This window comes from Rhinatrema bivittatum, chromosome 2, assembly GCF_901001135.1.
Source record: "Rhinatrema bivittatum chromosome 2, aRhiBiv1.1, whole genome shotgun sequence".
Lineage (NCBI taxonomy): Eukaryota > Metazoa > Chordata > Amphibia > Gymnophiona > Rhinatrematidae > Rhinatrema > Rhinatrema bivittatum.
Window position 1 is genome coordinate 411,658,774 of NC_042616.1, and position 20,750 is coordinate 411,679,523.

The 20,750-nt window shown below is 41.4% G+C and overlaps 1 protein-coding gene across 2 annotated transcripts in view; it reads right to left on the minus strand.

Annotated features, from left to right (window-relative positions):
• Positions 1 to 20,750, minus strand: part of LOC115086150 (galectin-1-like) — a 48,623-nt gene that overhangs the window by 20,851 nt on the left and 7,022 nt on the right. The window contains exons 3-4 of one of the 2 annotated variants that reach the window (XM_029592653.1): positions 19,299 to 19,470; positions 5,935 to 6,123 (exon numbers count right to left, since the gene is read on the minus strand). In XM_029592653.1, coding sequence (XP_029448513.1) covers positions 6,106 to 6,123; positions 19,299 to 19,470 — 190 coding nt within the window. In that variant the 3' untranslated portion in view covers positions 5,935 to 6,105. Of the gene's footprint in view, positions 1 to 5,934; positions 6,124 to 19,298; positions 19,471 to 20,750 lie in introns of those variants that run through there. The other variant, XM_029592652.1, reaches the window with a different exon arrangement.

Below are 20,750 nucleotides of genomic sequence, written 5' to 3' on the forward strand. Positions count from 1 at the left end.
ATTCTGGCGGTGGCATTCTGAAGTATTTGGAGTGGTCGGATTGTTGATTTGAGTAGCCCTATCAGGAGTGAGATGCAATAATCAATGCTTGTAAAAATTAGTGATTGGAGAATGGTTCTGAATTCTGGTTGGTTCAGGAGTGGTTTTAGGTGTTTTAGAATTAGAATTTTGTGGAAACCTTCTTTGATTTTTATTGCAACGTGTTTTTTGAAATTCATCTCTGGGTCAATCCATATTCCTAGATCTTTCACTTTTTCATTTAGTTTGATGAGAGTGTTATCAATTTGGATGGCATGATTCTGGTGATCTCCGGAGTTTTTTCTTTCAAGCAGTATACATTCAGTTTTTTCCATATTAAGGCAGAGTTTCATTTTATTTAGCATGTTTTTTATGGTATTGAGGTATGTGGCCAATAGTTTCATTGCATACTCGAGTGTGTTTGTTTCGGGTATGATTAGTTGGATATTGTTGGCGTACATGAAGTATGTGACGCTGAGACTGGAGAGTAATTGGCATAATGGCAGGAGGTATATATTGAACAGAGTGGCTGAAAGTGCAGATCCTTGTGGGACTCCAGTTTCTAGGGGGATGGCATCCGAGGAGTGGTTGTTGATGTTTACCTTGAAAGATTGGTTTTGAAGGAAAGAGGTAAACCATTCTAGTGTTTTACCTGATAGCCCGATTTCAGCTAGTCTGGAGATTAGACTTTTATGTTCGACCGTGTCGAAAGCGGCAGAGAGGTCTAGTAGGATGAGGATGTATCTTTGTCCACTGTCGAAACCTCTAATGATTGGGTTTGATAGATTGAGTAGTAAGGTTTCTGTGCTATGATTTTTTCTAAATCCATGTTGGCTGGAGTAGAGGATATTGTTTGTTTCAAGATCGTCATTGAGTTGTTTCAGGGCTGTCTTTTCCGTCAGTTTGGTGAGGAGAGGTAAGTTTGAGATTGGGCGGTAGTTGTTGAGTTCATCAGTATTGAGGATCTTTTTCTTTATTATGGGTTTAATCGTGGCTATTTTTAATTTGTCTGGTAGATCACCTTCTTCTAGAGATTTATTTATAATTGCCGTGATGGTTGGAATGATGGTTTGAGATATTCCCTTTAAGGCTCGTATCGGAATTGTCGAGTTCGTGGCAGGCAGGGTTTAGGGTTTTTAAACCATTAAACCATATCTTTCTATATGTTCTGTGATTTTGATATTTAGAACACTTTCCAATATTTTTCCTGGCACTGAAGTCAGGCTAACTGGTCTGTAGTTTCCCAGATCGCCCCTGGAGCCCTTTCTAAAAATTGGGGTTACATTAGCTATCCTCCAGTCTTCAGGTGCAATGGATGATTTTAATAATAGGTTACAAATTTTTACTAATAAGTCTGAAATTTCATTTTTTAGTTCCTTCAGAACTCTGGGGTGTATACCATCCGGTCCAGGTGATTTACTACTCTTCAGTTTGTCAATCAGGCCTACCACATCTTCTAGGTTCACCGTGATTTGGTTCAGTCCATCTGAATCATTACCCATGAAAACCTTCTCCAGAATGTGTATCTCCCCAACATCCTCTTCAGTAAACACCGAAGGAAAGAAATCATTTAATCTTTCCGCGATGGTCTTATCTTCTCTAAGAGCCCCTTTAACCCCTCCATCATCTAAAGGTCCAACTGACTCCCTCACAGGCTTTCGAATATATTTTTAAAAGTTTTTACTGTGAGTTTTTGCCTCTACGGCCAACTTCTATTCAAATTCTCTCTTAGCCTGTCTTATCAATGTCTTACATTTAACTTGCCAACGCTTATGCATTATCCTATTTTCCTCTGTTGGATCCTTCCAGTTTTTGAATGAAGATCTTTTGGCTAAAATAGCTTCTTTCACCTCTCCTTTTAACCATGCCGGTAATTGTTTCGCCTTCTTTACACCTTTCTTAATGTGTGGAATACATCTGGACTGTCTTCCAGGATGGTATTTTTTTTAACAATGACCACACCTCTTGCACACTTTTTACCTTTGTAGCTGCTCCTTTCAGTTTTTTCTTTCATTTTATCAAAATTTCCCTTTTGAAAGTTTAGCACGAGAGCCATTTATTTTATTTTATTTATTTATTTTATTTTATATACCGGCAACCGTTTGCACATCGTGCCGGTTTACAGATAACTTATAACAAGGATATATATAGGCAAAGCCTTTACAAGGAACATAGTGTAACCTAAAACATAGTAACAGATCAAAAACTAGATAAATAGGGGAGGGAGAGGAGGGGGTGATCGAGACAAAGAAGGGGGCGGGGGGGGGTGATAAGCCATGGATTTGCTTATTGTCCCCCTTCCAGTCATTAATTCAAATTTGATCATATTATGATCACTATTGCCAAGCGGCCCTACCACCATTACCTCTCTCACCAAATTCCATAAAAATGTCATTTATTCCATCCAGGAACTTTATATCTCTAGCATGTACCAATGATACATTTACCCAGTCAATATTGGGGTAATTGAAATCTACAAAAAAGAAGTGGAACAAATCCATAAATATAACAAAAAAATAGTTTTTGCATTAAAGGTTTTTTGAAGGTGGATGATTTGAAGACTGGTTGGTTACTTTATAAGTTTCACAACGTCAGGCTTGCTGACACCTTCTAGGCTATACTATATGTAATTTTTGGTTTCCACTTCTTTTTTGTTGATTATATTGTGTGGTTAACCACTGACTCTCCTTGATTGGGTAATTGAAATCTCCTATTATTACCGCACTGCCAATTTGGTTAGCTTCCCTAGATTAGCTTCCCTAGAATTCGGACATTATTGAGGATTGGTATGGAAGTGCCATTTAAGAGAAGGTGTGTAGGAGGACCATTTGAAGGGTTGACAATCAAACTTAGAAATAGTATTTCAGTTTTATTGGGGTTTAATTTCAGATGGCTGTGAGTATATATAGAATTACAGTAGAAAGAGTTTCAGACCAAGAAGATTTGTAAAGGACAAAAAAACTGTATAGCAGCATACACTTTAAATTGAACATTCAGAGCAGAAAATATGTGACACAATGGGATTAGGTAAATGTTGAAAAGGATTGGAGAAAGTGAAGATCCTTGAGGGACTCCTGAGTGGGCTGTGTAAGGAGCTGAGGAATGTGGACCAATGTTGACCTGATAAGTACAGTTAGATAGATAGCTCTTAAACCATTCAAGTACAGTTGAATGTATTCTTATGGAATGAAGACTGGATTAGAGAATTTGGTGATCTAAGGTGTCAAAGGCAGCCGAGATATTTAAGAAAACCAGTATGACGTCTGTGTTTGAATCAAAACCATGAAGATAAGTGTCAAAAGAAGATAGAAGTAGAGTCTCAGTTGAATGTCCTTTTCAAAAGCCATGTTGACAAGGGTGTAACATGTCATGTTGTGAGAGAAATTAATTTAACTGATGTAGAACGATTGATTCAATGAGTTTGGCTAGAGAGATGATGGAGGCTATGGGCCAAAGATTGCTGAAGTCCATGAAGTTTTGAGACTTGTTTTTTAATATAGGGAGAACAGATGATTGTTTTAAGACATCCGGAAAAATTCCAGAGTCTATTTATTTTTATTTATTTATTTATTTAAAAACTTTTATATACCGGTATTAGTATGCATACATCATACCGGTTTACAATGTAACTTTAAAGGTAGAAATTACAATGAACAGGGAGGGCGAACAAGGAGGAGTATACAAAGAGCAGGAGGTGGAGGAATTAAAGCAATAAATAAAAATGATTGATTAATTAACTGACAGAGGTGATCACAAGCAACTTCACCTAGTGATTTAAATAGAGATCCTGGGTAAGGGTTTAAAGGAGAATTTGAATTTTTTTTGTTTATGGAAAACTTATAGCAGTGTTGCATTATTTAGGGGTGTGAAGGAAGACCAGTTACATCCAGGTACTGAGCTAGGAAATTTTGGGACTGGAAGGTTGGTAAATTCGTCAGAGATTTTGAGTATTTTATTTTGAAAATTATCAGCTATTTAGTTACAGATAGAGGGGCGGATTTTAAAAGGGTTACGCGTGTAACCTCGAAAACCCGCTCCTGTGCGCGCCGAGCCTATTTTGCATAGGCCCGGTGACGCGAGCAAGCCCCAGGACGCGTGTAAGTCCCAGGGCTTGAAAAATGGGCAGGGCATGGGTGGGGCAGGGCAGTCCAGGGGCGTGGCATGGGTGTGGCCAGAGGCCTCTCCACTGCCGCTGGGCCCGGGGATCGCGCAGCGGCACTTGGCCGGCACACACAACCTATGCCTGCCCAGAGGCAGGCGTAAATAAAAAAATAAAGGTAGGGGGTGGGATTTAGGTAGGGCGGGGGGGGGGGGGGGGGGGGTTAGATAGGGGAAGGGAGGGGAAGGAGGGGGAAGGGCAGAAGTAAAGTTCCCTCTGAGGCCGCTTCGATTTCGGAGCAGCCTCGGAAGGAACGGGGAAAGCCATCTGGGCTCCTCTAGGGCTCTGCACGTGCATGTTATAAAATCGGCGCCGGGTTGCGTACACAAATCTACACCCGCTCATAGGTACGAATATCTGGCCCATATTGTTCAAATAAACTTACTTTGCTAAATACCTGGAACTGTGATGTACTAAGTCAAAGTTTGTGTGTGACTATTTGTGTGGGGAATAAGCTCTTTGGTTCATGCCCCCAGGTATAATCCCAATAATTGTGCGTGTGTACATTGGGTGAGCCCCCAAGACAGTCCTGTGTGCATGCAGGTGACAAGCCCCTCAGGTAACTCCCAGTGTAAACCCCAGTGAGATTAGCCCCCAGGTCAGAGCCTCTGGGAAGAATGCCAGTGTGCACACTCTGAACCCAGAACACCTGTCTCTAATTTAAACTGTGTGCTGGGAATCCCTACCCTCCTTGGCTTGGGACTCTACCCCAAGAGCCCACCCATGTCTCCATCGATCAATCATCAGAAATAGGCTCTACCCTTGAGAACTGTGGTTTCAGGCAGTGTCCATTTTTTTCCTCCCACAAGGAACATACACTCCATCACATTAATTCAACCCTTTATTAGTGTTGCTAGACCTTACTTATATAACTCCCCCCATTCCTGGGACTGGAAGTCTGCATTTTGATGCCTTTTCCCTGCCCTATGGAGAACTATAAAGTCATAAGACTGTAGCACCAAATACCATCTATCTAATCTTGCATGAGTCCCTTTTGTTGTATTCAGCCATTTCAATGAGCATGGTCTGTTATTAATACAGATTGTATCCCTGTAAGGTAATTCCTCAAGGACTTTACTGCCCATTTGATGGCCAGACATTGTTTCTCAGTAATAGCATAACTCCCCTCTCTGGGAAACAATTTCCTACTGACATCATCTAAACAGCACCTCCCTACAGCAGAGACCTTTCCTGCTTCCATGGCCAAGGGTGGTGAGTTGTTAGGTGTTTCCGTATTGCAAGGTCTCTAGTTGGAGCCTTACAGGGTGTACTGTTTGATACCCTCTTCCCAGCTTCATTTGTTGTGAAGAAAAAGAGGTCCAGAACCCACCTAGCAAATTCTCTTAAGGGTTGGGAGGAAATGCTTGGATAAATTAAAAAGAAACATCCTAAGTGAGAATGTTAGTCTGAAATAAATAATTCATGAAGTAAAAGATTTAAAAGACTTGTTCTAAAAGGTGATCTTGTGGGGTATCTAGCATCAAGCATGACAAATACCCATAGCCAGGAAGGCATATGAGGGACAATTGTTTCATATCATTTGTTTTTATTATAATAATCAAAAACCAGATAATATTTATAGTATAGTTAATCTTAAAGTTGTGAGTAGGGACATTTGTAAATGTAATATTTCTAGTATAAGATCTGGATGCTTGTTTTAGATATCAAGAGCAAGCTAGATGCTGTACAGACAGCGAAAGCATCTGAGTACTGCTCAAGGAATCAAAGCATTGATACCAAAATAAATCAAGGAGAAATAGTAAAGCAGTAATTATTTTTATTTGCCTTAAATATTAAGAGGCAAGCTCCTCCGTATTAGTCAATTTTGATCCCATTGGTCTGTAAGCCATTCACTGCCAAATAATTGATTGTGTCAAGTGCCAATCTTCTGGGGAGCCTTAATTCATGGTTCCTAGGCAGTTCCACTATCAACTCATTTTACACACCTGTAATTGACAAAAAAAAAAAGGTCAATTTTAGGTGTGGCATATCAAGTTCCTAATTCACCCCCTCCCGGGTATATTAAAATGGAGCTGGGAAATTAAATATGAGGTATTCAATGTAGGAAGCTTATCCCCTTACCCTGAATAAAATAGTTGCTAGGAGATGCCAGAGTAATTTAAAGTAGTAACCACAACCACACCTAGAGAACAGTAAATCTGGCCCTTTAAACACAACTGTTATATAGCACTTCTGGCTAGTTTTATGCTTCTCATGTTAATAGGAATATTTCTCCCAGCTAGTTCTTCTACTTATGCAAACAGATATTTAAAAAATACACCAAAATAATTCCTTCAGAGTCCAAGGGCCTTTTCGTATCTGGAGCCTGAATTTCATATCTAGAGGCAAAAAGGAATTAGATTGAGTGGAAGAGTTAGATACTTTTTATGGAGGTCATGGCAGTTTCTACTATTTGCCCTCCAGGAGGCAAAGGTTGGCCAATTGAGCCCTGGATAAAACTAGAGATTTTACCCAGCTGTTTACTCTTTTGGGCTTCATGCATAATTGGAACTAAGCTGAACTATTTGCTACAGTACCATGAACCTCTATTCAAGGCAGCCTATATTTCTTCCCTGTTTATACCGCCTCAAAAAATAGCCAAGTCATTGCAGTAAGTGCAGCCATGGACCATTACTATAGCTGCCTTTAGAATTTTTGGAACTTGGACTCAGAGTTAAGCCGCTAGGTCTTTGCTATTCCACAAAGGCAGAGATTACCTCATTCCAGGATGCTACAAATGCTGCCATTAGCACCCCCTGAAAACCTGACTCAGCAATCAAACCCCCAAATACTCCTCATGCTAGTGTACAGCACCTACAGCTACTGGGCTGACCTAAAGCTTGAAATTTAACATTAAGATTGCAACAGAATCACCCAGGATAAATGAACGCACATTAATGTATTTAGCATGCTCTACAGTAGATTTATTGAATCCCTGCTAGCAGTCTTAGCCTCCTAAATATTCTAAGGCAACATAAATGCTGTAAGAAAGAGTCCTTGTTTAATTTTAGGTACCAATGTTCCACAAGTGGAACATTTGTAAGCCAGGTTTTAAGTTCCTGGTATCTAAAAGGTTAAAGAACCATATTGGACAGGCAGACTTAACTATCTGAAATAAGGCAAATACAATATTTAATAGCTGAAGTCTTCACTGGAAACTTCAGATGAAAATTCCATAATTGTGGGCTGGAATTTCACACCTTGGCCTTAGTGGATTCCGGGGCTGGTGGTAACTTTATCCTCCGTTAGCTGGTGGAGCATCTCCGGATCCCCACGGTCCGCACACCCATGCCATTACTGCTCTCCTCCATCCACGGTGAGCCGTTACCTGGTGAAGTTACTTGCTCCACAGTCCCCCATCCGACTTTGCACCAGATCCATGCACACAGAGACCATCTCTTTACTGGTACTGGACAAGACCATCCACCCGGTGGATCTCGGGCTACCGTGGTTGAAACTTCCCACACCGCAATTCGACTGGAGCACCTTACAACTATCCCAATGGGGCTACTCCTGTCATAAGGATTGCCTGTATATCGTGTCACCCATGCCTTGCCTAACTACCACGACATCTCTCCCGGGTCTCCCATTGCAGTATTCTGCTTATGCCGATGTATTTTCAAAGAAGGGTGCTGACATCTTACCACCTCATCGCTCATTTGATTGTGCAATAAATTTGCTGCCTCCTGGCAGAAGGGTGTTCCCACTTTCGCTAACAGAGACTAAAGCTATGTGAGACTACAAAGAAGAGAATTTGGCTAAAGCATGAATTTCTCTCATCCACACAATTTGGCTTTCGTAAGCATCTTAGCACCGAAACCCTTCTTATCTCACTCACCAACTCCATCCTCACCGGGCTTGACAAAGGGCACTCCTATCTCATAGCCATGCTTGATATATCAGCAGCATTTGACACCATAAACCACAATATCCTCATCACCCGACTCAGTGAAATAGGTATAGCTGATACCCCTCTGCGCTGGTTTGAATGCTACCTTCAAGGTAGGCAATATAAAGTCAATTTTGGGAACAAAGAGCCACAACTATATAATATAAACCAAGGAGTACCGCAAGGATCTGCCCTATCCTCTACCCTTTTTAATATATACATCCTCCCTCTCTGTCATCTCCTGTCAGAACTTGGCATCTTGTACTTCATCTATGCTGATGATGTACAAATCGTCATCCCCATTACTGATTCGCTTAACAATGCCCTCAAGAAATGGGATACGGCCCTTACAAACATTAGCGCACTCCTTACCAGCATTAACCTAGCCATCAATTCTGACAAAACATAAATTATGATAATCTCCCCCAATAAAGGCAACAACATGGAATCTTCCACACCCTCTCTACTCCCTTGGGTCACCTCTACGCAAAATGTCAAAAACCTTGGAGTCACAATAGACAACCATATTAACTTTAAAAAACACATCAATTATACTATAAAAGACGGATACTTCAAACTGCACACTCTAAAAAAACTAAAACCCCTCCTATACCAATGTGATTTCTGTACGGTGCTTCAAACCCTCATATTTGCTAAAATTGATTACTGTAACGCCCTCCTGTTAGGCCTACCCAATTCCACCATCTTACCACTACAAATGTTGCAAAATGCTGCTGCACGCATCCTCACTAACACACGAAGGTCAGAACATATCACTCCCATACTCAAAGATTTGCACTAGTTGCCTGTTGCTCAAAGAGTCACAAAGTACTATCATTAATACATAAGACCCTACAAACTGAAAATATGACCTGGCTCAATAATGCCATACATTTCCGCAAACACTCCAGAACCCCTAGAGCACAACATGCAGCCACACTCCACACACCCTCTCACAAAACTATCAGACTCGACACAACTAGAAAACGTGCATTTGCCATAGCCGGCCCCTCTTGCTGGAACAGTATGCCACCTAATCTTCGTCAGGAATCATGCCCGAAAAAATTCAAGCAAAAACTCAAAACAAAACTATTCTTAAAAGCCTTTGCATAAAGTGCCCAAAATCGTTTTTCAGCATTTCCACCATCCCCCCTTAGCTTCACAACTCCATAGGCCTTTAACCTGACATCTTTTAATTTCCCTGATACTCCTGCCCCTCCCTAGCCCCACCTTCGCAATGTGCTACATATCATTTCCCTACTACTTAACTTTCCTCTCTTGAAATGTTCTCTCCTTTGAAGAATTTATTTCTTCTCCAACTTGCCATGCTTATTTTCTCACGTTTCTCCTTGCCCCCCATGCATTTATCACTCGATTAAGTTCTGTAAATCAGGTACTATACTTCTGCATTCTCTAAAGTACTCCCAATAATATCTCTATAAATATTAATCAATGTAACTAACTATTTAATACTAGTTTATTCTATTTAGTTACCCCCTCCTTGTTTGCATTACCATGTATTACTCTGTTATTCGCTATTTCTTAGCGCTGTTATGAAACATTGTTAACTGTCATTCTCCCAAGTTGAACATTAATTGTAAAGCACTGCCGCTAATCTCTGTTTGTTCTAGCATTGCTACTAAACATTGTTGAATGTAAACCGACATGATGTTACTAAACGAATGGCGGTATATAAAAAACTTCAAATAAATAAATAAATAATAAATAAAGGCTTCATTCGGCCTTCCAAGTCTCCCACTGGAGCGGGATTCTTTTTCGTGGGGAAAAAGGACGGCTCCCTCCAGCCGTGTATAGATTACCGCGGCTTAAACAAAATGACCCAGAAGGACCGTTACCCCTTGCCACTAATCTCTGAACTGTTTGACAGGCTCCATGGGGACAAAATATTCTCCAAATTGGACCTGAGGAGGGCTTACAATTTGGTCTGAATATGCCAGGGTGACAAATGGAAAACCGCTTTTAACACCCATAATGGCCATTTCAAATACCTGGTAATGCCCTTCGGCCTTTGTAATGCTCCAGCGGTGTTCCAGAATATGATGAATGAGGTATCAGAGACATGCTCTACCAGTGCATCGTAGTCTATCTAGATGACATCCTGGTATTCTCATGAGACTCCAGAATCATCGCCGAGACATCTGCAACATTCTTCAGCGCCTAAGATATAATCGCTTGTATGCCAAATTGGAGAAATGTTCCTTCGAACAAGAGACTGTCCCTTTTCTCGGTTACATGGTCTTGAGTCAGGGCTTCCAGATGGACCCCTAAAAGACCAAGAACATCCAGGATTGGCCCCCAACCAATTTACTAACTACTAACTACTACCAGTTGTTCATTCCACATTATTCCACGCTGACCGCCCCTCTCACGGCCATGACCTGCAAGGAAGCCAACCCCTCGCAGTGGTCACCCGAGGCCATGTCGGCCTTTCAGAAACTTAAGGAAACATTCCTTAGAGAACCATGCTTATGTCACCTGGATCCCCGACAACCCTTCATTGTTGAAGTTGAAGCATCTGATGTCTGAGTTGGTGCGGTCCTCAGCCAGCATGCTGCCAACCACACCTTGCACCTCTGCTCGTTTTTTTTCTCGCCGCTTCTCACGTGCAGAGTGCAATTATAGAATCGGGGACAAAGAATTATTGGCAATTAAGCTCTCCTTTGAAGAGTGGTGCCCCTGGCTCAAGGGGGCCCAGCACCAGATCATGGAATATACAGACCACAATAATCTTGAGTACTTGCATCATGCGCAACGCCATAATCACCGGCAGGCCTGTTGGTCTCACTTATTTACTTGGTTCAATTTCTTGCTATGATACCACCCAGCCAACAAGGGGGAACACTGAGAGGAGAGGATCACCTTGCTGGTGGCTGAATCAGTAAGTTTTTGTTTGGGACATTGTCTTTTTTAAAAGTATTGGGGCAAAGTTAACTATTTGGGAATATTATTTAGTGTGTTTGTGCCTTTAATAGTCAGAAAGGCAGTGAATAAACAAGTTAGACTGTTTATATTTTTAAATAGTCAGTCAATAAGGTAGCAGTAGGTAGGCAGTGAATAAACAAGTTAGACTGTATTTTTAGTCAGTCAATAAGGTAGCAGTAGGTAGTGTGTTTATTTTTAAAAGTCTGCAGAACTGAGTGTTCTCCAGACTTTTAAAGAACTGAGTTTTTGTATTTAATACTAACTGAGTGCTTGTATTGAAAAAAAAAAAGAAACCCACAAAAAAAAAACCCAACCCAACCCAAAAAGTAGCCAGAAGCTAGAAATAAGCTAGGAGCAGTGTATACCTTAGTAAAAAAGTTGAATAGTTCAGCTCAGTTACTCACCATGGAAAGGTGTTGAGGTAGTGTGATTGGGTTTGAATAGGGACCAACATTGTTAATCAAGGGAGCAGTGAGTCACTCAGGCTGACTAACTGAAGTTAGACTGTATTTCCCAACCATCCCACCCCTCGCCCACCCACCCCTAGCTCATCCCTTAATTTATAGGCAGGTGCCACTTTCACAAAAAAAAACCCCATCAACAAAAACTTTATTGAGAATTCGATCAGACCCCGGTAGGCCACTACCAGACACATAGTGAATTCACTTATACATTTAAAGGACGTTAGACACATTCCTACTCCCATAGCAACCTAAAACTTAACTAGGAACTGATCAAAATTGAGATGAAAGCAGCAGTCCAGCAGCAAGAGGGGGGCTTCCCAGTCTTTTGCATCAAGTGTCATATGTATGATTTTTTACCCACCGATGAGAAGTTGTACATGTGCATGCAATGCAAAGAGCTCCTGGCTCTCAGAGAACGAGTCCGATCTCTGGAGGCTAGAGTGGCAGACCTGGAGGAGCTGAGGCAGACAGAGAGGTATATAGATGAGACCTTCAGGGACATAGTAGTCAAGTCCCAACTTCAGACTGGCAGCCCTGGTGCTGCCGTGGAGGAAGAAGGTCTCATGATGGGAGAGCACCAACCAGGTGCAGCAGGAAAGGATCCTGTAGCAAGGACCTGCTCTCCAGATGATGCATTGTCCTTTCGCACTGAGGATATCTCCCCAAGGCCTACTGCCCAGGAGGGAAGGGTTAGGTTGGCCGTCATAGTTGGTGATTCGATTATTAGGAATGTAGATAGCTGGGTGGCTGATGGGTGTGAGGATCGCCTGGTAACATGCCTACCTGGTGCGAAGGTGGCGGACCTCACGCTTCACCTAGATAGGATTTTAGACAGTGCTGGGGAGGAGCCGGCTGTCGTGGTACACGTGGGCACCAACGACATAGGAAAATGTGGGAGGGAGGTTCTGGAAGCCAAATTTAGGCTCTTAGGTAGAAAGCTTAAATCCAGAACCTCCAGGGTAGCATTCTCTGAAATGCTCCCTGTTCCATGCGCAGGTCACCAGAGGCAGGCAGAGCTCCGGAGTCTGAATGCGTGGATGAGACGATGGTGCAAGGAAGAGGGATTCAGTTTTGTTAGGAACTGGGAAACCTTTTGGGGAAGGGGGAGTCTCTTCCGAAGGGATGGGCTCCACCTTAATCAGGGTGGAACCAGACTGCTGGCGCTAACCTTTAAAAAGGAGATAGAGCAGCTTTTAAACTAGAACAAAGGGGAAAGCCGACAGTCGCTCAGCAGCGCATGGTTCGGAGAGAGGTATCTTTAAAGGATACTAATGAGGCATTAGAATTAGGGCATCCCGACAGTGAGGTTCCAATAATAGGAAAAGTAGTCCAAGTGCCTGTAACTAAAAACTCACCTGAGCTAAAAAAATTCTAACTTATCCCTATCAATTAAAAAGCAGAATGAAAATACAAACAAAAAACAAACTTTGAAATGTTTGTATACTAATGCCAGACATCTAAGAAGTAAGATGGGAGAAATAGAATGTATAGCAGTGAATGATGACATAGACTTAATTGGCATCTCAGAGACATGGTGGAAAGAGGATAACCAATGGGACAGTGCTATACCGGGGTACAAATTATATCGCAATGACAGAGAGGAGCACTCTGGAGGAGGTGTGGCGCTTTATGTCTGGGATGGCATAGAGTCCAACAGGATAAACATTCTGCATGAGACTAAATACAAAATTGAATCTTTATGGGTAGAAATCCCTTGAGTGTCAGGGTGCACAGGACTTGGTGAGAGAGGTAACGGTGGTGGGGCCGCTTGGCAATAGTGATCATAATATGATCAAATTTGATTTAATGACTGGAAGAGGAACAGTGTGCAAATCCAAGGCTCTCGTGCTAAACTTCCAAAAGGGAAACTTTGATAAAATGAGAACATTTGTTAGAAAAAAACTGAAAGGAGCAGCTACAAAAGTAAAAGATGTCCAAGAGGCGTGGTCATTGTTAAAAAATACCATTCTAGAAGCACAGTCCAGATGTATTCCACACATTAAGAAAGGTGGAAAGAAGGCAAAACGATTACCGGCGTGGTTAAAAGGGGAGGTGAAAGAAGCTATTTTAGCCAAAAGATCTTCATTCAAAAATTGGAAGAAGGATCCAACAGAAGAAAATAAGATAAAGCATAAATATTGGCAAGTTAAATGTAAGACATTGATAAGATAGGCTAAGAGAGAATTTGAAAAGAAGTTGGCCGTAGAGGCAAAAACTCACAGTAAAAACTTTTTAAATATATCCGAAGCAGAAAGCCTGTGAGGGAGTCAGTTGGACCGTTAGATGATCGAGGGGTTAAAGGGGCACTTAGAGAAGATAAGGCCATCGCGGAAAGATTAAATTATTTCTTTGCTTCGGTGTTTACTGAAGAGGATGTTGGGGAGTTATCCGTAATGGAGAAGGTTTTCATGGGTAATGATTCAGATAGACTGAATCAAATCACGGTGAACCTAGAAGATGTGGTAGGCCTGATTGACAAACTGAAGAGTAGTAAATCACCCGGACCGGACGGTATACACCCCAGAGTTCTGAAGGAACTAAAAAATGAAATTTCAGACCTATTAGTAAAAATTTGTAACTTATCATTAAAATCATCCATTGTACCTGAAGACTGGAGGATAACAAATGTAACCTCAATATTTAAAAAGGGCTCCAGGGGTGATCTGGGAAACTACAGACTGGTTAGCCTGACTTCATTGCCAGGAAAAATAGTGGAAAGTGTTCTAAACATCAAAATCACAGAACATATAGAAAGACATGGTTTAATGGAACAAAGTCAGCATGGCTTTACCCAGGGCAAGTCTTGCCTCACAAATCTGCTTCACTTTTTTGAAGGAGTTAATAAACATGCGGATAAAGGTGAACCGGTAGATATAGTATACTTGGATTTTCAGAAGGCGTTTGACAACGTTCCTCATGAGATGCTTCTAGGAAAAGTAAAAAGTCATGGGATAGGTGGTGATGTCCTTTCGTGGATTGCAAACTGGCTAAAAGACAGGAAAGAGAGAGTAGGATTAAATGGGCAATTTTCTCAGTGGAAGGGAGTGGACAGTGGAGTGCCTCAGGGATCTGTATTGGGACCCTTACTTTTCAATATATTTATAAATGATCTGGAAAGAAATACGACGAGTGAGATAATCAAATTTGCAGATGATACAAAATTGTTCAGAGTAGTTAAATCACAAGCAGATTGTGATAAATTGCAGGAAGACCTTGTGAGATTGGAAAATTGGGCATCCAAATGGCAGATGAAATTTAATGTGGATAAGTGCAAGGTGATGCATATAGGGAAAAATAACCCATGCTATAATTACACAATGTTGGGTTCCATATTAGGTGCTACAACCCAAGAAAGAGATCTAGCTGTCATAGTGGATAACACATTGAAATCGTCGGTACAGTGTGCTGCGGCAGTCAAAAAAGCAAACAGAATGTTGGGAATTATTAGAAAGGGAATGGTGAATAAAACGGAAAATGTCATAATGCCTCTGTATCGCTCCATGGTGAGACTGCACCTTGAATACTGTGTACAATTCTGGTTGCCGCATCTCAAAAAAGATATAATTGCGATGGAGAAGGTACAGAGAAGGGCTACCAAAATGATAAGGGGAATGGAACAACTCCCCTCTGAGGAAAGACTAAAGAGGTTAGGACTTTTCAGCTTGGAGAAGAGACGACTGAGGGGGGATATGATAGAGGTGTTTAAAATCATGAGAGGTCTAGAACGGGTAGATGTGAATCGGTTATTTACTCTTTCGGATAGTAGAAAGACTAGGGGGCACTCCATGAAGTTAGCATGGGGCACATTTAAAACTAATCGGAGAAAGTTCTTTTTTACTCAACGCACAATTAAACTCTGGAATTTGTTGCCAGAGGATGTGGTTAATGCAGTTAGTATAGCTGTGTTTAAAAAAGGATTGGATAAGTTCTTGGAGGAGAAGTCCATTACCTGCTATTAAGTTCACTTAGAGAATAGCCACTGCCATTAGTAATGGTAACATGGAATAGACTTCGTTTTTGGGTACTTGCCAGGTTCTTATGGCCTGGATTGGCCACTGTTGGAAACAGGATGCTGGGCTTGATGGACCCTTGGTCTGACCCAGTATGGCATTTTCTTATGTTCTTAACCATAAAACTTAACCATAAAAGGTCATTTGCTAAAAGTTCCTATGTTTGCTGATGATATTTTGCTGCTTGTTGATCAGCCCAAACGAAGTATACGATTGATTGTAAAGTTGTTTTCTCAATTTCAACAGATAGCAGGATTAAAAATTAATTTTAGTAAGTCAGAGGTGCAGGCGTTTCACCCAGCCTTTGAAGAATTCTGCGATGAATCCTTTCCTTTTACATGGGCAGATATTTGTGAGCGATATTACAGACGGGCTAGAAGGTAAGGTGTGTCTTTTTGCGGATGACACTAAGATCTGCAACAGAGTGGACACGCCGGAAGGAGTGGAGAGAATGAGACGGGATTTAAGGAAGCTGGAAGAGTGGTCGAAGATATGGCAGCTGAGATTCAATGCCAAGAAGTGCAGAGTCATGCATATGGGGAGTGGAAATCTGAATGAACTGTATTCGATGGGGGGAGAAAGGCTGATGTGCACGGAGCAGGAGAGAGACCTTGGGGTGATAGTGTCTAATGATCTGAAGTCGGCGAAACAATGTGACAAGGCGATAGCTAAAGCCAGAAGAATGCTGGGCTGCATAGAGAGAGGGATATCGAGTAAGAAAAGGGAAGTGATTATCCCCTTGTACAGGTCCTTGGTGAGGCCTCACCTGGAGTACTGTGTTCAGTTCTGGAGACCGTATCTCCGAAGAGACAGAGACAAGATGGAGGCGGTCCAGAGAAGGGCGACCAAAAGGGTGAATGGTCTTCATCGAAAGACTTATGAGGAGAGATTGAAGAATCTAAATATGTACACCCTGGAGGAAAGGAGGAGCAGAGGTGACATGATACAGACTTTTAGATACTTGAAAGGTTTTAATGATCCAAAGACAGCGACAAACCTTTTCCGTCGGAAAAAAATCAGCAGAACCAGGGGTCACGATTTGAAGCTCCAGGGAGGAAGACTCAGAACCAATGTAAGGAAGTATTTCTTCACGGAGAGGGTGGTGGATGCCTGGAATGCCCTTCTGGAAGAAGTGGTGAAGACCAGATCTGTGAAGGACTTCAAAGGGGTGTGGGATAAACACTGTGGATCCATAAAGTCTAGAGGACGTGAATGAGAAGTGGGTGACTCGCGGGAATGACGGCTACTGCCTAGAGATAATACCCTTATTCAAAAAACATACACACGGTTAATGCGACTTCAACATTGCTCTAAGCTTCAACAGCAAGTGGAAACGTGGAAAAAGATTTGCATTCACAACAAAAGCGGGGAGTAGCTTGCTTGTTACGGCAGTTACTACCCCAAACCAAATGAGCCTGGTACTTCACGTTCAATGCATATCCAGCATAGCTCTCTGCTTCAACGGCATGGGAGAAAGACTGATACATCACGCATATCCAGCATAGCTCTCTGCTTCAACGGCAGGGGAGAAAGACTGATTCATCACGCATATCCAGCATAGCTCTCTGCTTCAACGGCAGGGGAGAAAGACTGATTCATCACGCATATCCAGCATAGCTCTCTGCTTCAACGGCAGGGGGAATGAAGAAAAGTAGATCTATATACAGAAAAAACCCAACAAGGTCTGAATTATTTAGTCTTGGTAAACAAATAAACATGGGTATAGCTTGCTTATTGTGGCGGTTACTACCCCTAACTAATTAAGCTAGATATTTCACTTAGAGGCAGTTCCAATACTGCTCTCTACATTAATGGTGGGGGTAGAAGGGAAATAGAATCAGAAGGTTACTAAGAGCCAAGAGTAACAGATAAGGTCCATCAGGTCTAGAGGATGTGTATAAAGAGGAGGCAGCAAAACACTGCACGGAGCGGCAGTAGCCACAGAGGCAATCACGGAGCGGAATGCCAGTGGCCAGTGGTTGGTGTTCCACCTTCACGGAGCGGAAGGATGGAGGGCTGCTATCTTCAAATTTTAAAAAAACAAAACCCAGGGGTGGGTAAGAGTATGTAAAATTAACGGAGAGTTGAAAGGCTATAGGTATTACCAATTATTAGGCTTATTCAATATTTGTTGATAGTTAATGTGGCTTTCAATGCATACTTCACTTTCAATGCATATACAGCATAGCTCTCTGCTTCAACAGCAGGGGAGAAGAAAAACTAATACTTCACGCATATCCAGCATAGCTCTCTGCTTCAATGGCAAGGGAAAAGAAAAACTAATATTTCACTCATATCCAGCATAGCTCTCTGCTTCAACGGCAGGGGAGAAGAAAAACAACCAATAAGGGCTGAATAACATAGTCTGGGTAAACAAATAAGTATGGGTGTAGCTTGCTTATTGCGGCGGTTACTACCCCTAACTAATCAAGCTTGATATTTCACTTGGATGCAGCTCCATCACTGCTCTCTCTACATTAATGGTGGGGGTGAAAGGGAAATAGAACCAAAGGTTACTAAGAGCCAAGAGAAACAGATAAGTATGAGAAAAAAGAAGTGTGAGGCTTGCTGGGCAGACTGGATGGTCCGATTGGTCTTCTTCTGCCGTCATTTCTATGTTTCTATGTTTCTATATAAATACCTGGGAGTTTGGATTCCTAGGAATCTTAATACACTTGAACATTACGGAGGTCACTCAGCTGCACGCATGGCAGACAGTCACTTCCGCTGTCTCTCATGGGCAGATGTGCATTCCTGAGATGGTGATTATACCTAAAATTTTGTATAAGTTGCAAATGCTCCCCTGATAGTTTACATTAAGAGATCTGAATCTACTTAAATCTTCCTTTCTTTCTTTTATTTGAAATGGTAAAGGTGTACAGATCAGTTCTACTAAACTGAAGTGTAATAAAGAGGCTGCAGGTCTTCACTTTCCAGACCTTAGATACTATAATGCAGCATGTCAATTGACCTTTATGGGCGAATGGTTCTCTGGCAAATATGCATACTGTGAAAAACGTTTGCTCAATAATATGGTGCTGCCATGGTCACTTATATACCTACTGCATGCAAATGATAAACAATTGCAGAAAGTAGTGCGTATGAATGTGCTACTGCAGCTTTGTACGCTCTCATGGCGTTACTTCCATAACGTAAGCGATGGGACTTGCAACTTACTTGATCCCTTCTGCAGCCTCTAAAGACTTTGCCTCTGGTGTGGGACAGGCCATTATTTTTCACATCTGGAGCACTTTGGGGTTAAAGAGCATTTTGGATCTCTACCAGGAGGGTAAACCTATTTGTCTCACTTTCACCAAGCTTCAGCAATGCTATCAAGTTTCAGCTACACAGTATTTCGCCTACTTACAAGTAGGTACTTAGTTTCTTGAATTGCACAAAAATACCCACGTTTTGGGGTAAAGTGATGAAAGTGATCCAACATTGCAAGCTGAGGAAAACAGTATTGTTTGGGGATCTACTGGGTTTTGCTAACAATTTTTAAGAAATTCAAAAATGTGTGCACATAACCTTACTAATGGCAAGCAAATGTATTCTTCTAACTTGGATAGGGAATGCATTACTTACCCTTGATTCTTGGCTGCTCAAAATGTCCCAGGTGAGGCAGATGGAATGGTTAGATGACAAACTGGGTTAACATAAACTTAACAAGCATTATGTGGAAGTGTGGAAGACTTTTTTCAAGTAATTGCACCCTGAACACAGGAGAAATATACTGGCCTAGCTTTTGAAAAGCAACTGACAGTCCACCCCAATCACCATCCTCCAAAAAATAAAAATAAATAAGGATTCCTCACCTCTCTGGTTTCACCATGTTGAAAGGGGATGGTATAATCCCTGTATTCTGTACCCCATTCATCTGCTTCCTTGGAGTTGCGCACGACGGTATTAATATACCCCTCTTCATCAAACCGAGGATTAAGATGAGGCACATAACTGGAGCTGTCTTTTCCCAGGTTGATGGCAAAGCTATCGGAGGGGAAGGGGAAAAGAGCAAAGTTAAGGAATCTCCTCCAAAGACCTGGTACGGGAATTCCTTCAGAAAGATTCACAGGTTGCCTGAACATGCCCTGAGCAATCTATTGAGAAATATTAGCAGGTATGAACTGGAAGTTACAGCTTAACATGAAATCACTGTATGCCATATGCAACTAATTCTGCTGCAGCATAGATCACTACTAGGAGTTTATCAAGAATTTAAGTTACTAACTATTAGTGACAATGTAAATACAATTCTCATGAAAAGAGTTATTGAAAGAGTTATTGAAATGCTCAGAGAAATCAGGGAAGCTAACTATTTTGAAGTGCAGTAATAATGGGAGATTTCAATTACCCCAACATTGACTGGGTGAATGTAACATCAGGACTTGCTTGAGACATAAAGTTCCTGGATGTAATAAACGACTGCTTAATGGAGCAATTGGTTCAGGAACCAACGAGAGAGGGAGCTATTTTAGATTTAATTCTTAGTGGAATGAAGGATTTGGTGAGAGGTAATAGTGGTGGGGCCACTTGAATAGTGATCATAACATAATCAGATTTAAACTAATAACTGGAAGGGGGACAATAAGTAAATCTATAGCTCTAACACTAAATTTCCAAAAGGGAAACTTTGATAAAATGAGGAAAATAGAAAAAAACTGAAAGGTGCAGCTGCAAAGGTTAAAAGGGTTCAACAGGCATGGACATTGTTTAAAAATACAATCCTACACTCGCAGTCTAGATGTATTCCACGCATAAAGACATTTCGAAGGAAGGCAAAATGATTACTGGCATGGTTAAAAGGTGATTTTAAAAAGGCTATTTTAGCCAAAAAAAAATCCTTCAAAAATTGGAAGAAGGATCCATCTGAAGAAAATAGGAAAAAGCATAAGTATTGTCAAGTTAAGTGTAAAACGTTGATAAGACAGGCGAAGAGAGAATTTCAAAAGAAGTTGGCCATAGAGGAAAAAAACTCATAATAAAAACTTTCTAAAATATATCAGAAGCAAGAAAACTGTGAGGGAGTCGGTTGGACCATTAGATGACCGAGGGGTTAAAGGGGCTCATAGGGAAGATAAGGCCATTGCAGAAAGACTAAATGAATTCTTTGCTTCTGTGTTTACTAATGAGTATGTTAGGGACATACTAGTTCTGGAGATGGTTTTCAAGCATGATGAGTCAGATGAACTGAACCAAATCAATGTGAACCTGGAAGATGTGGTAGGCCAAATTGACAACTAAAGAGTAGCAAATCACCTGGACCGGAT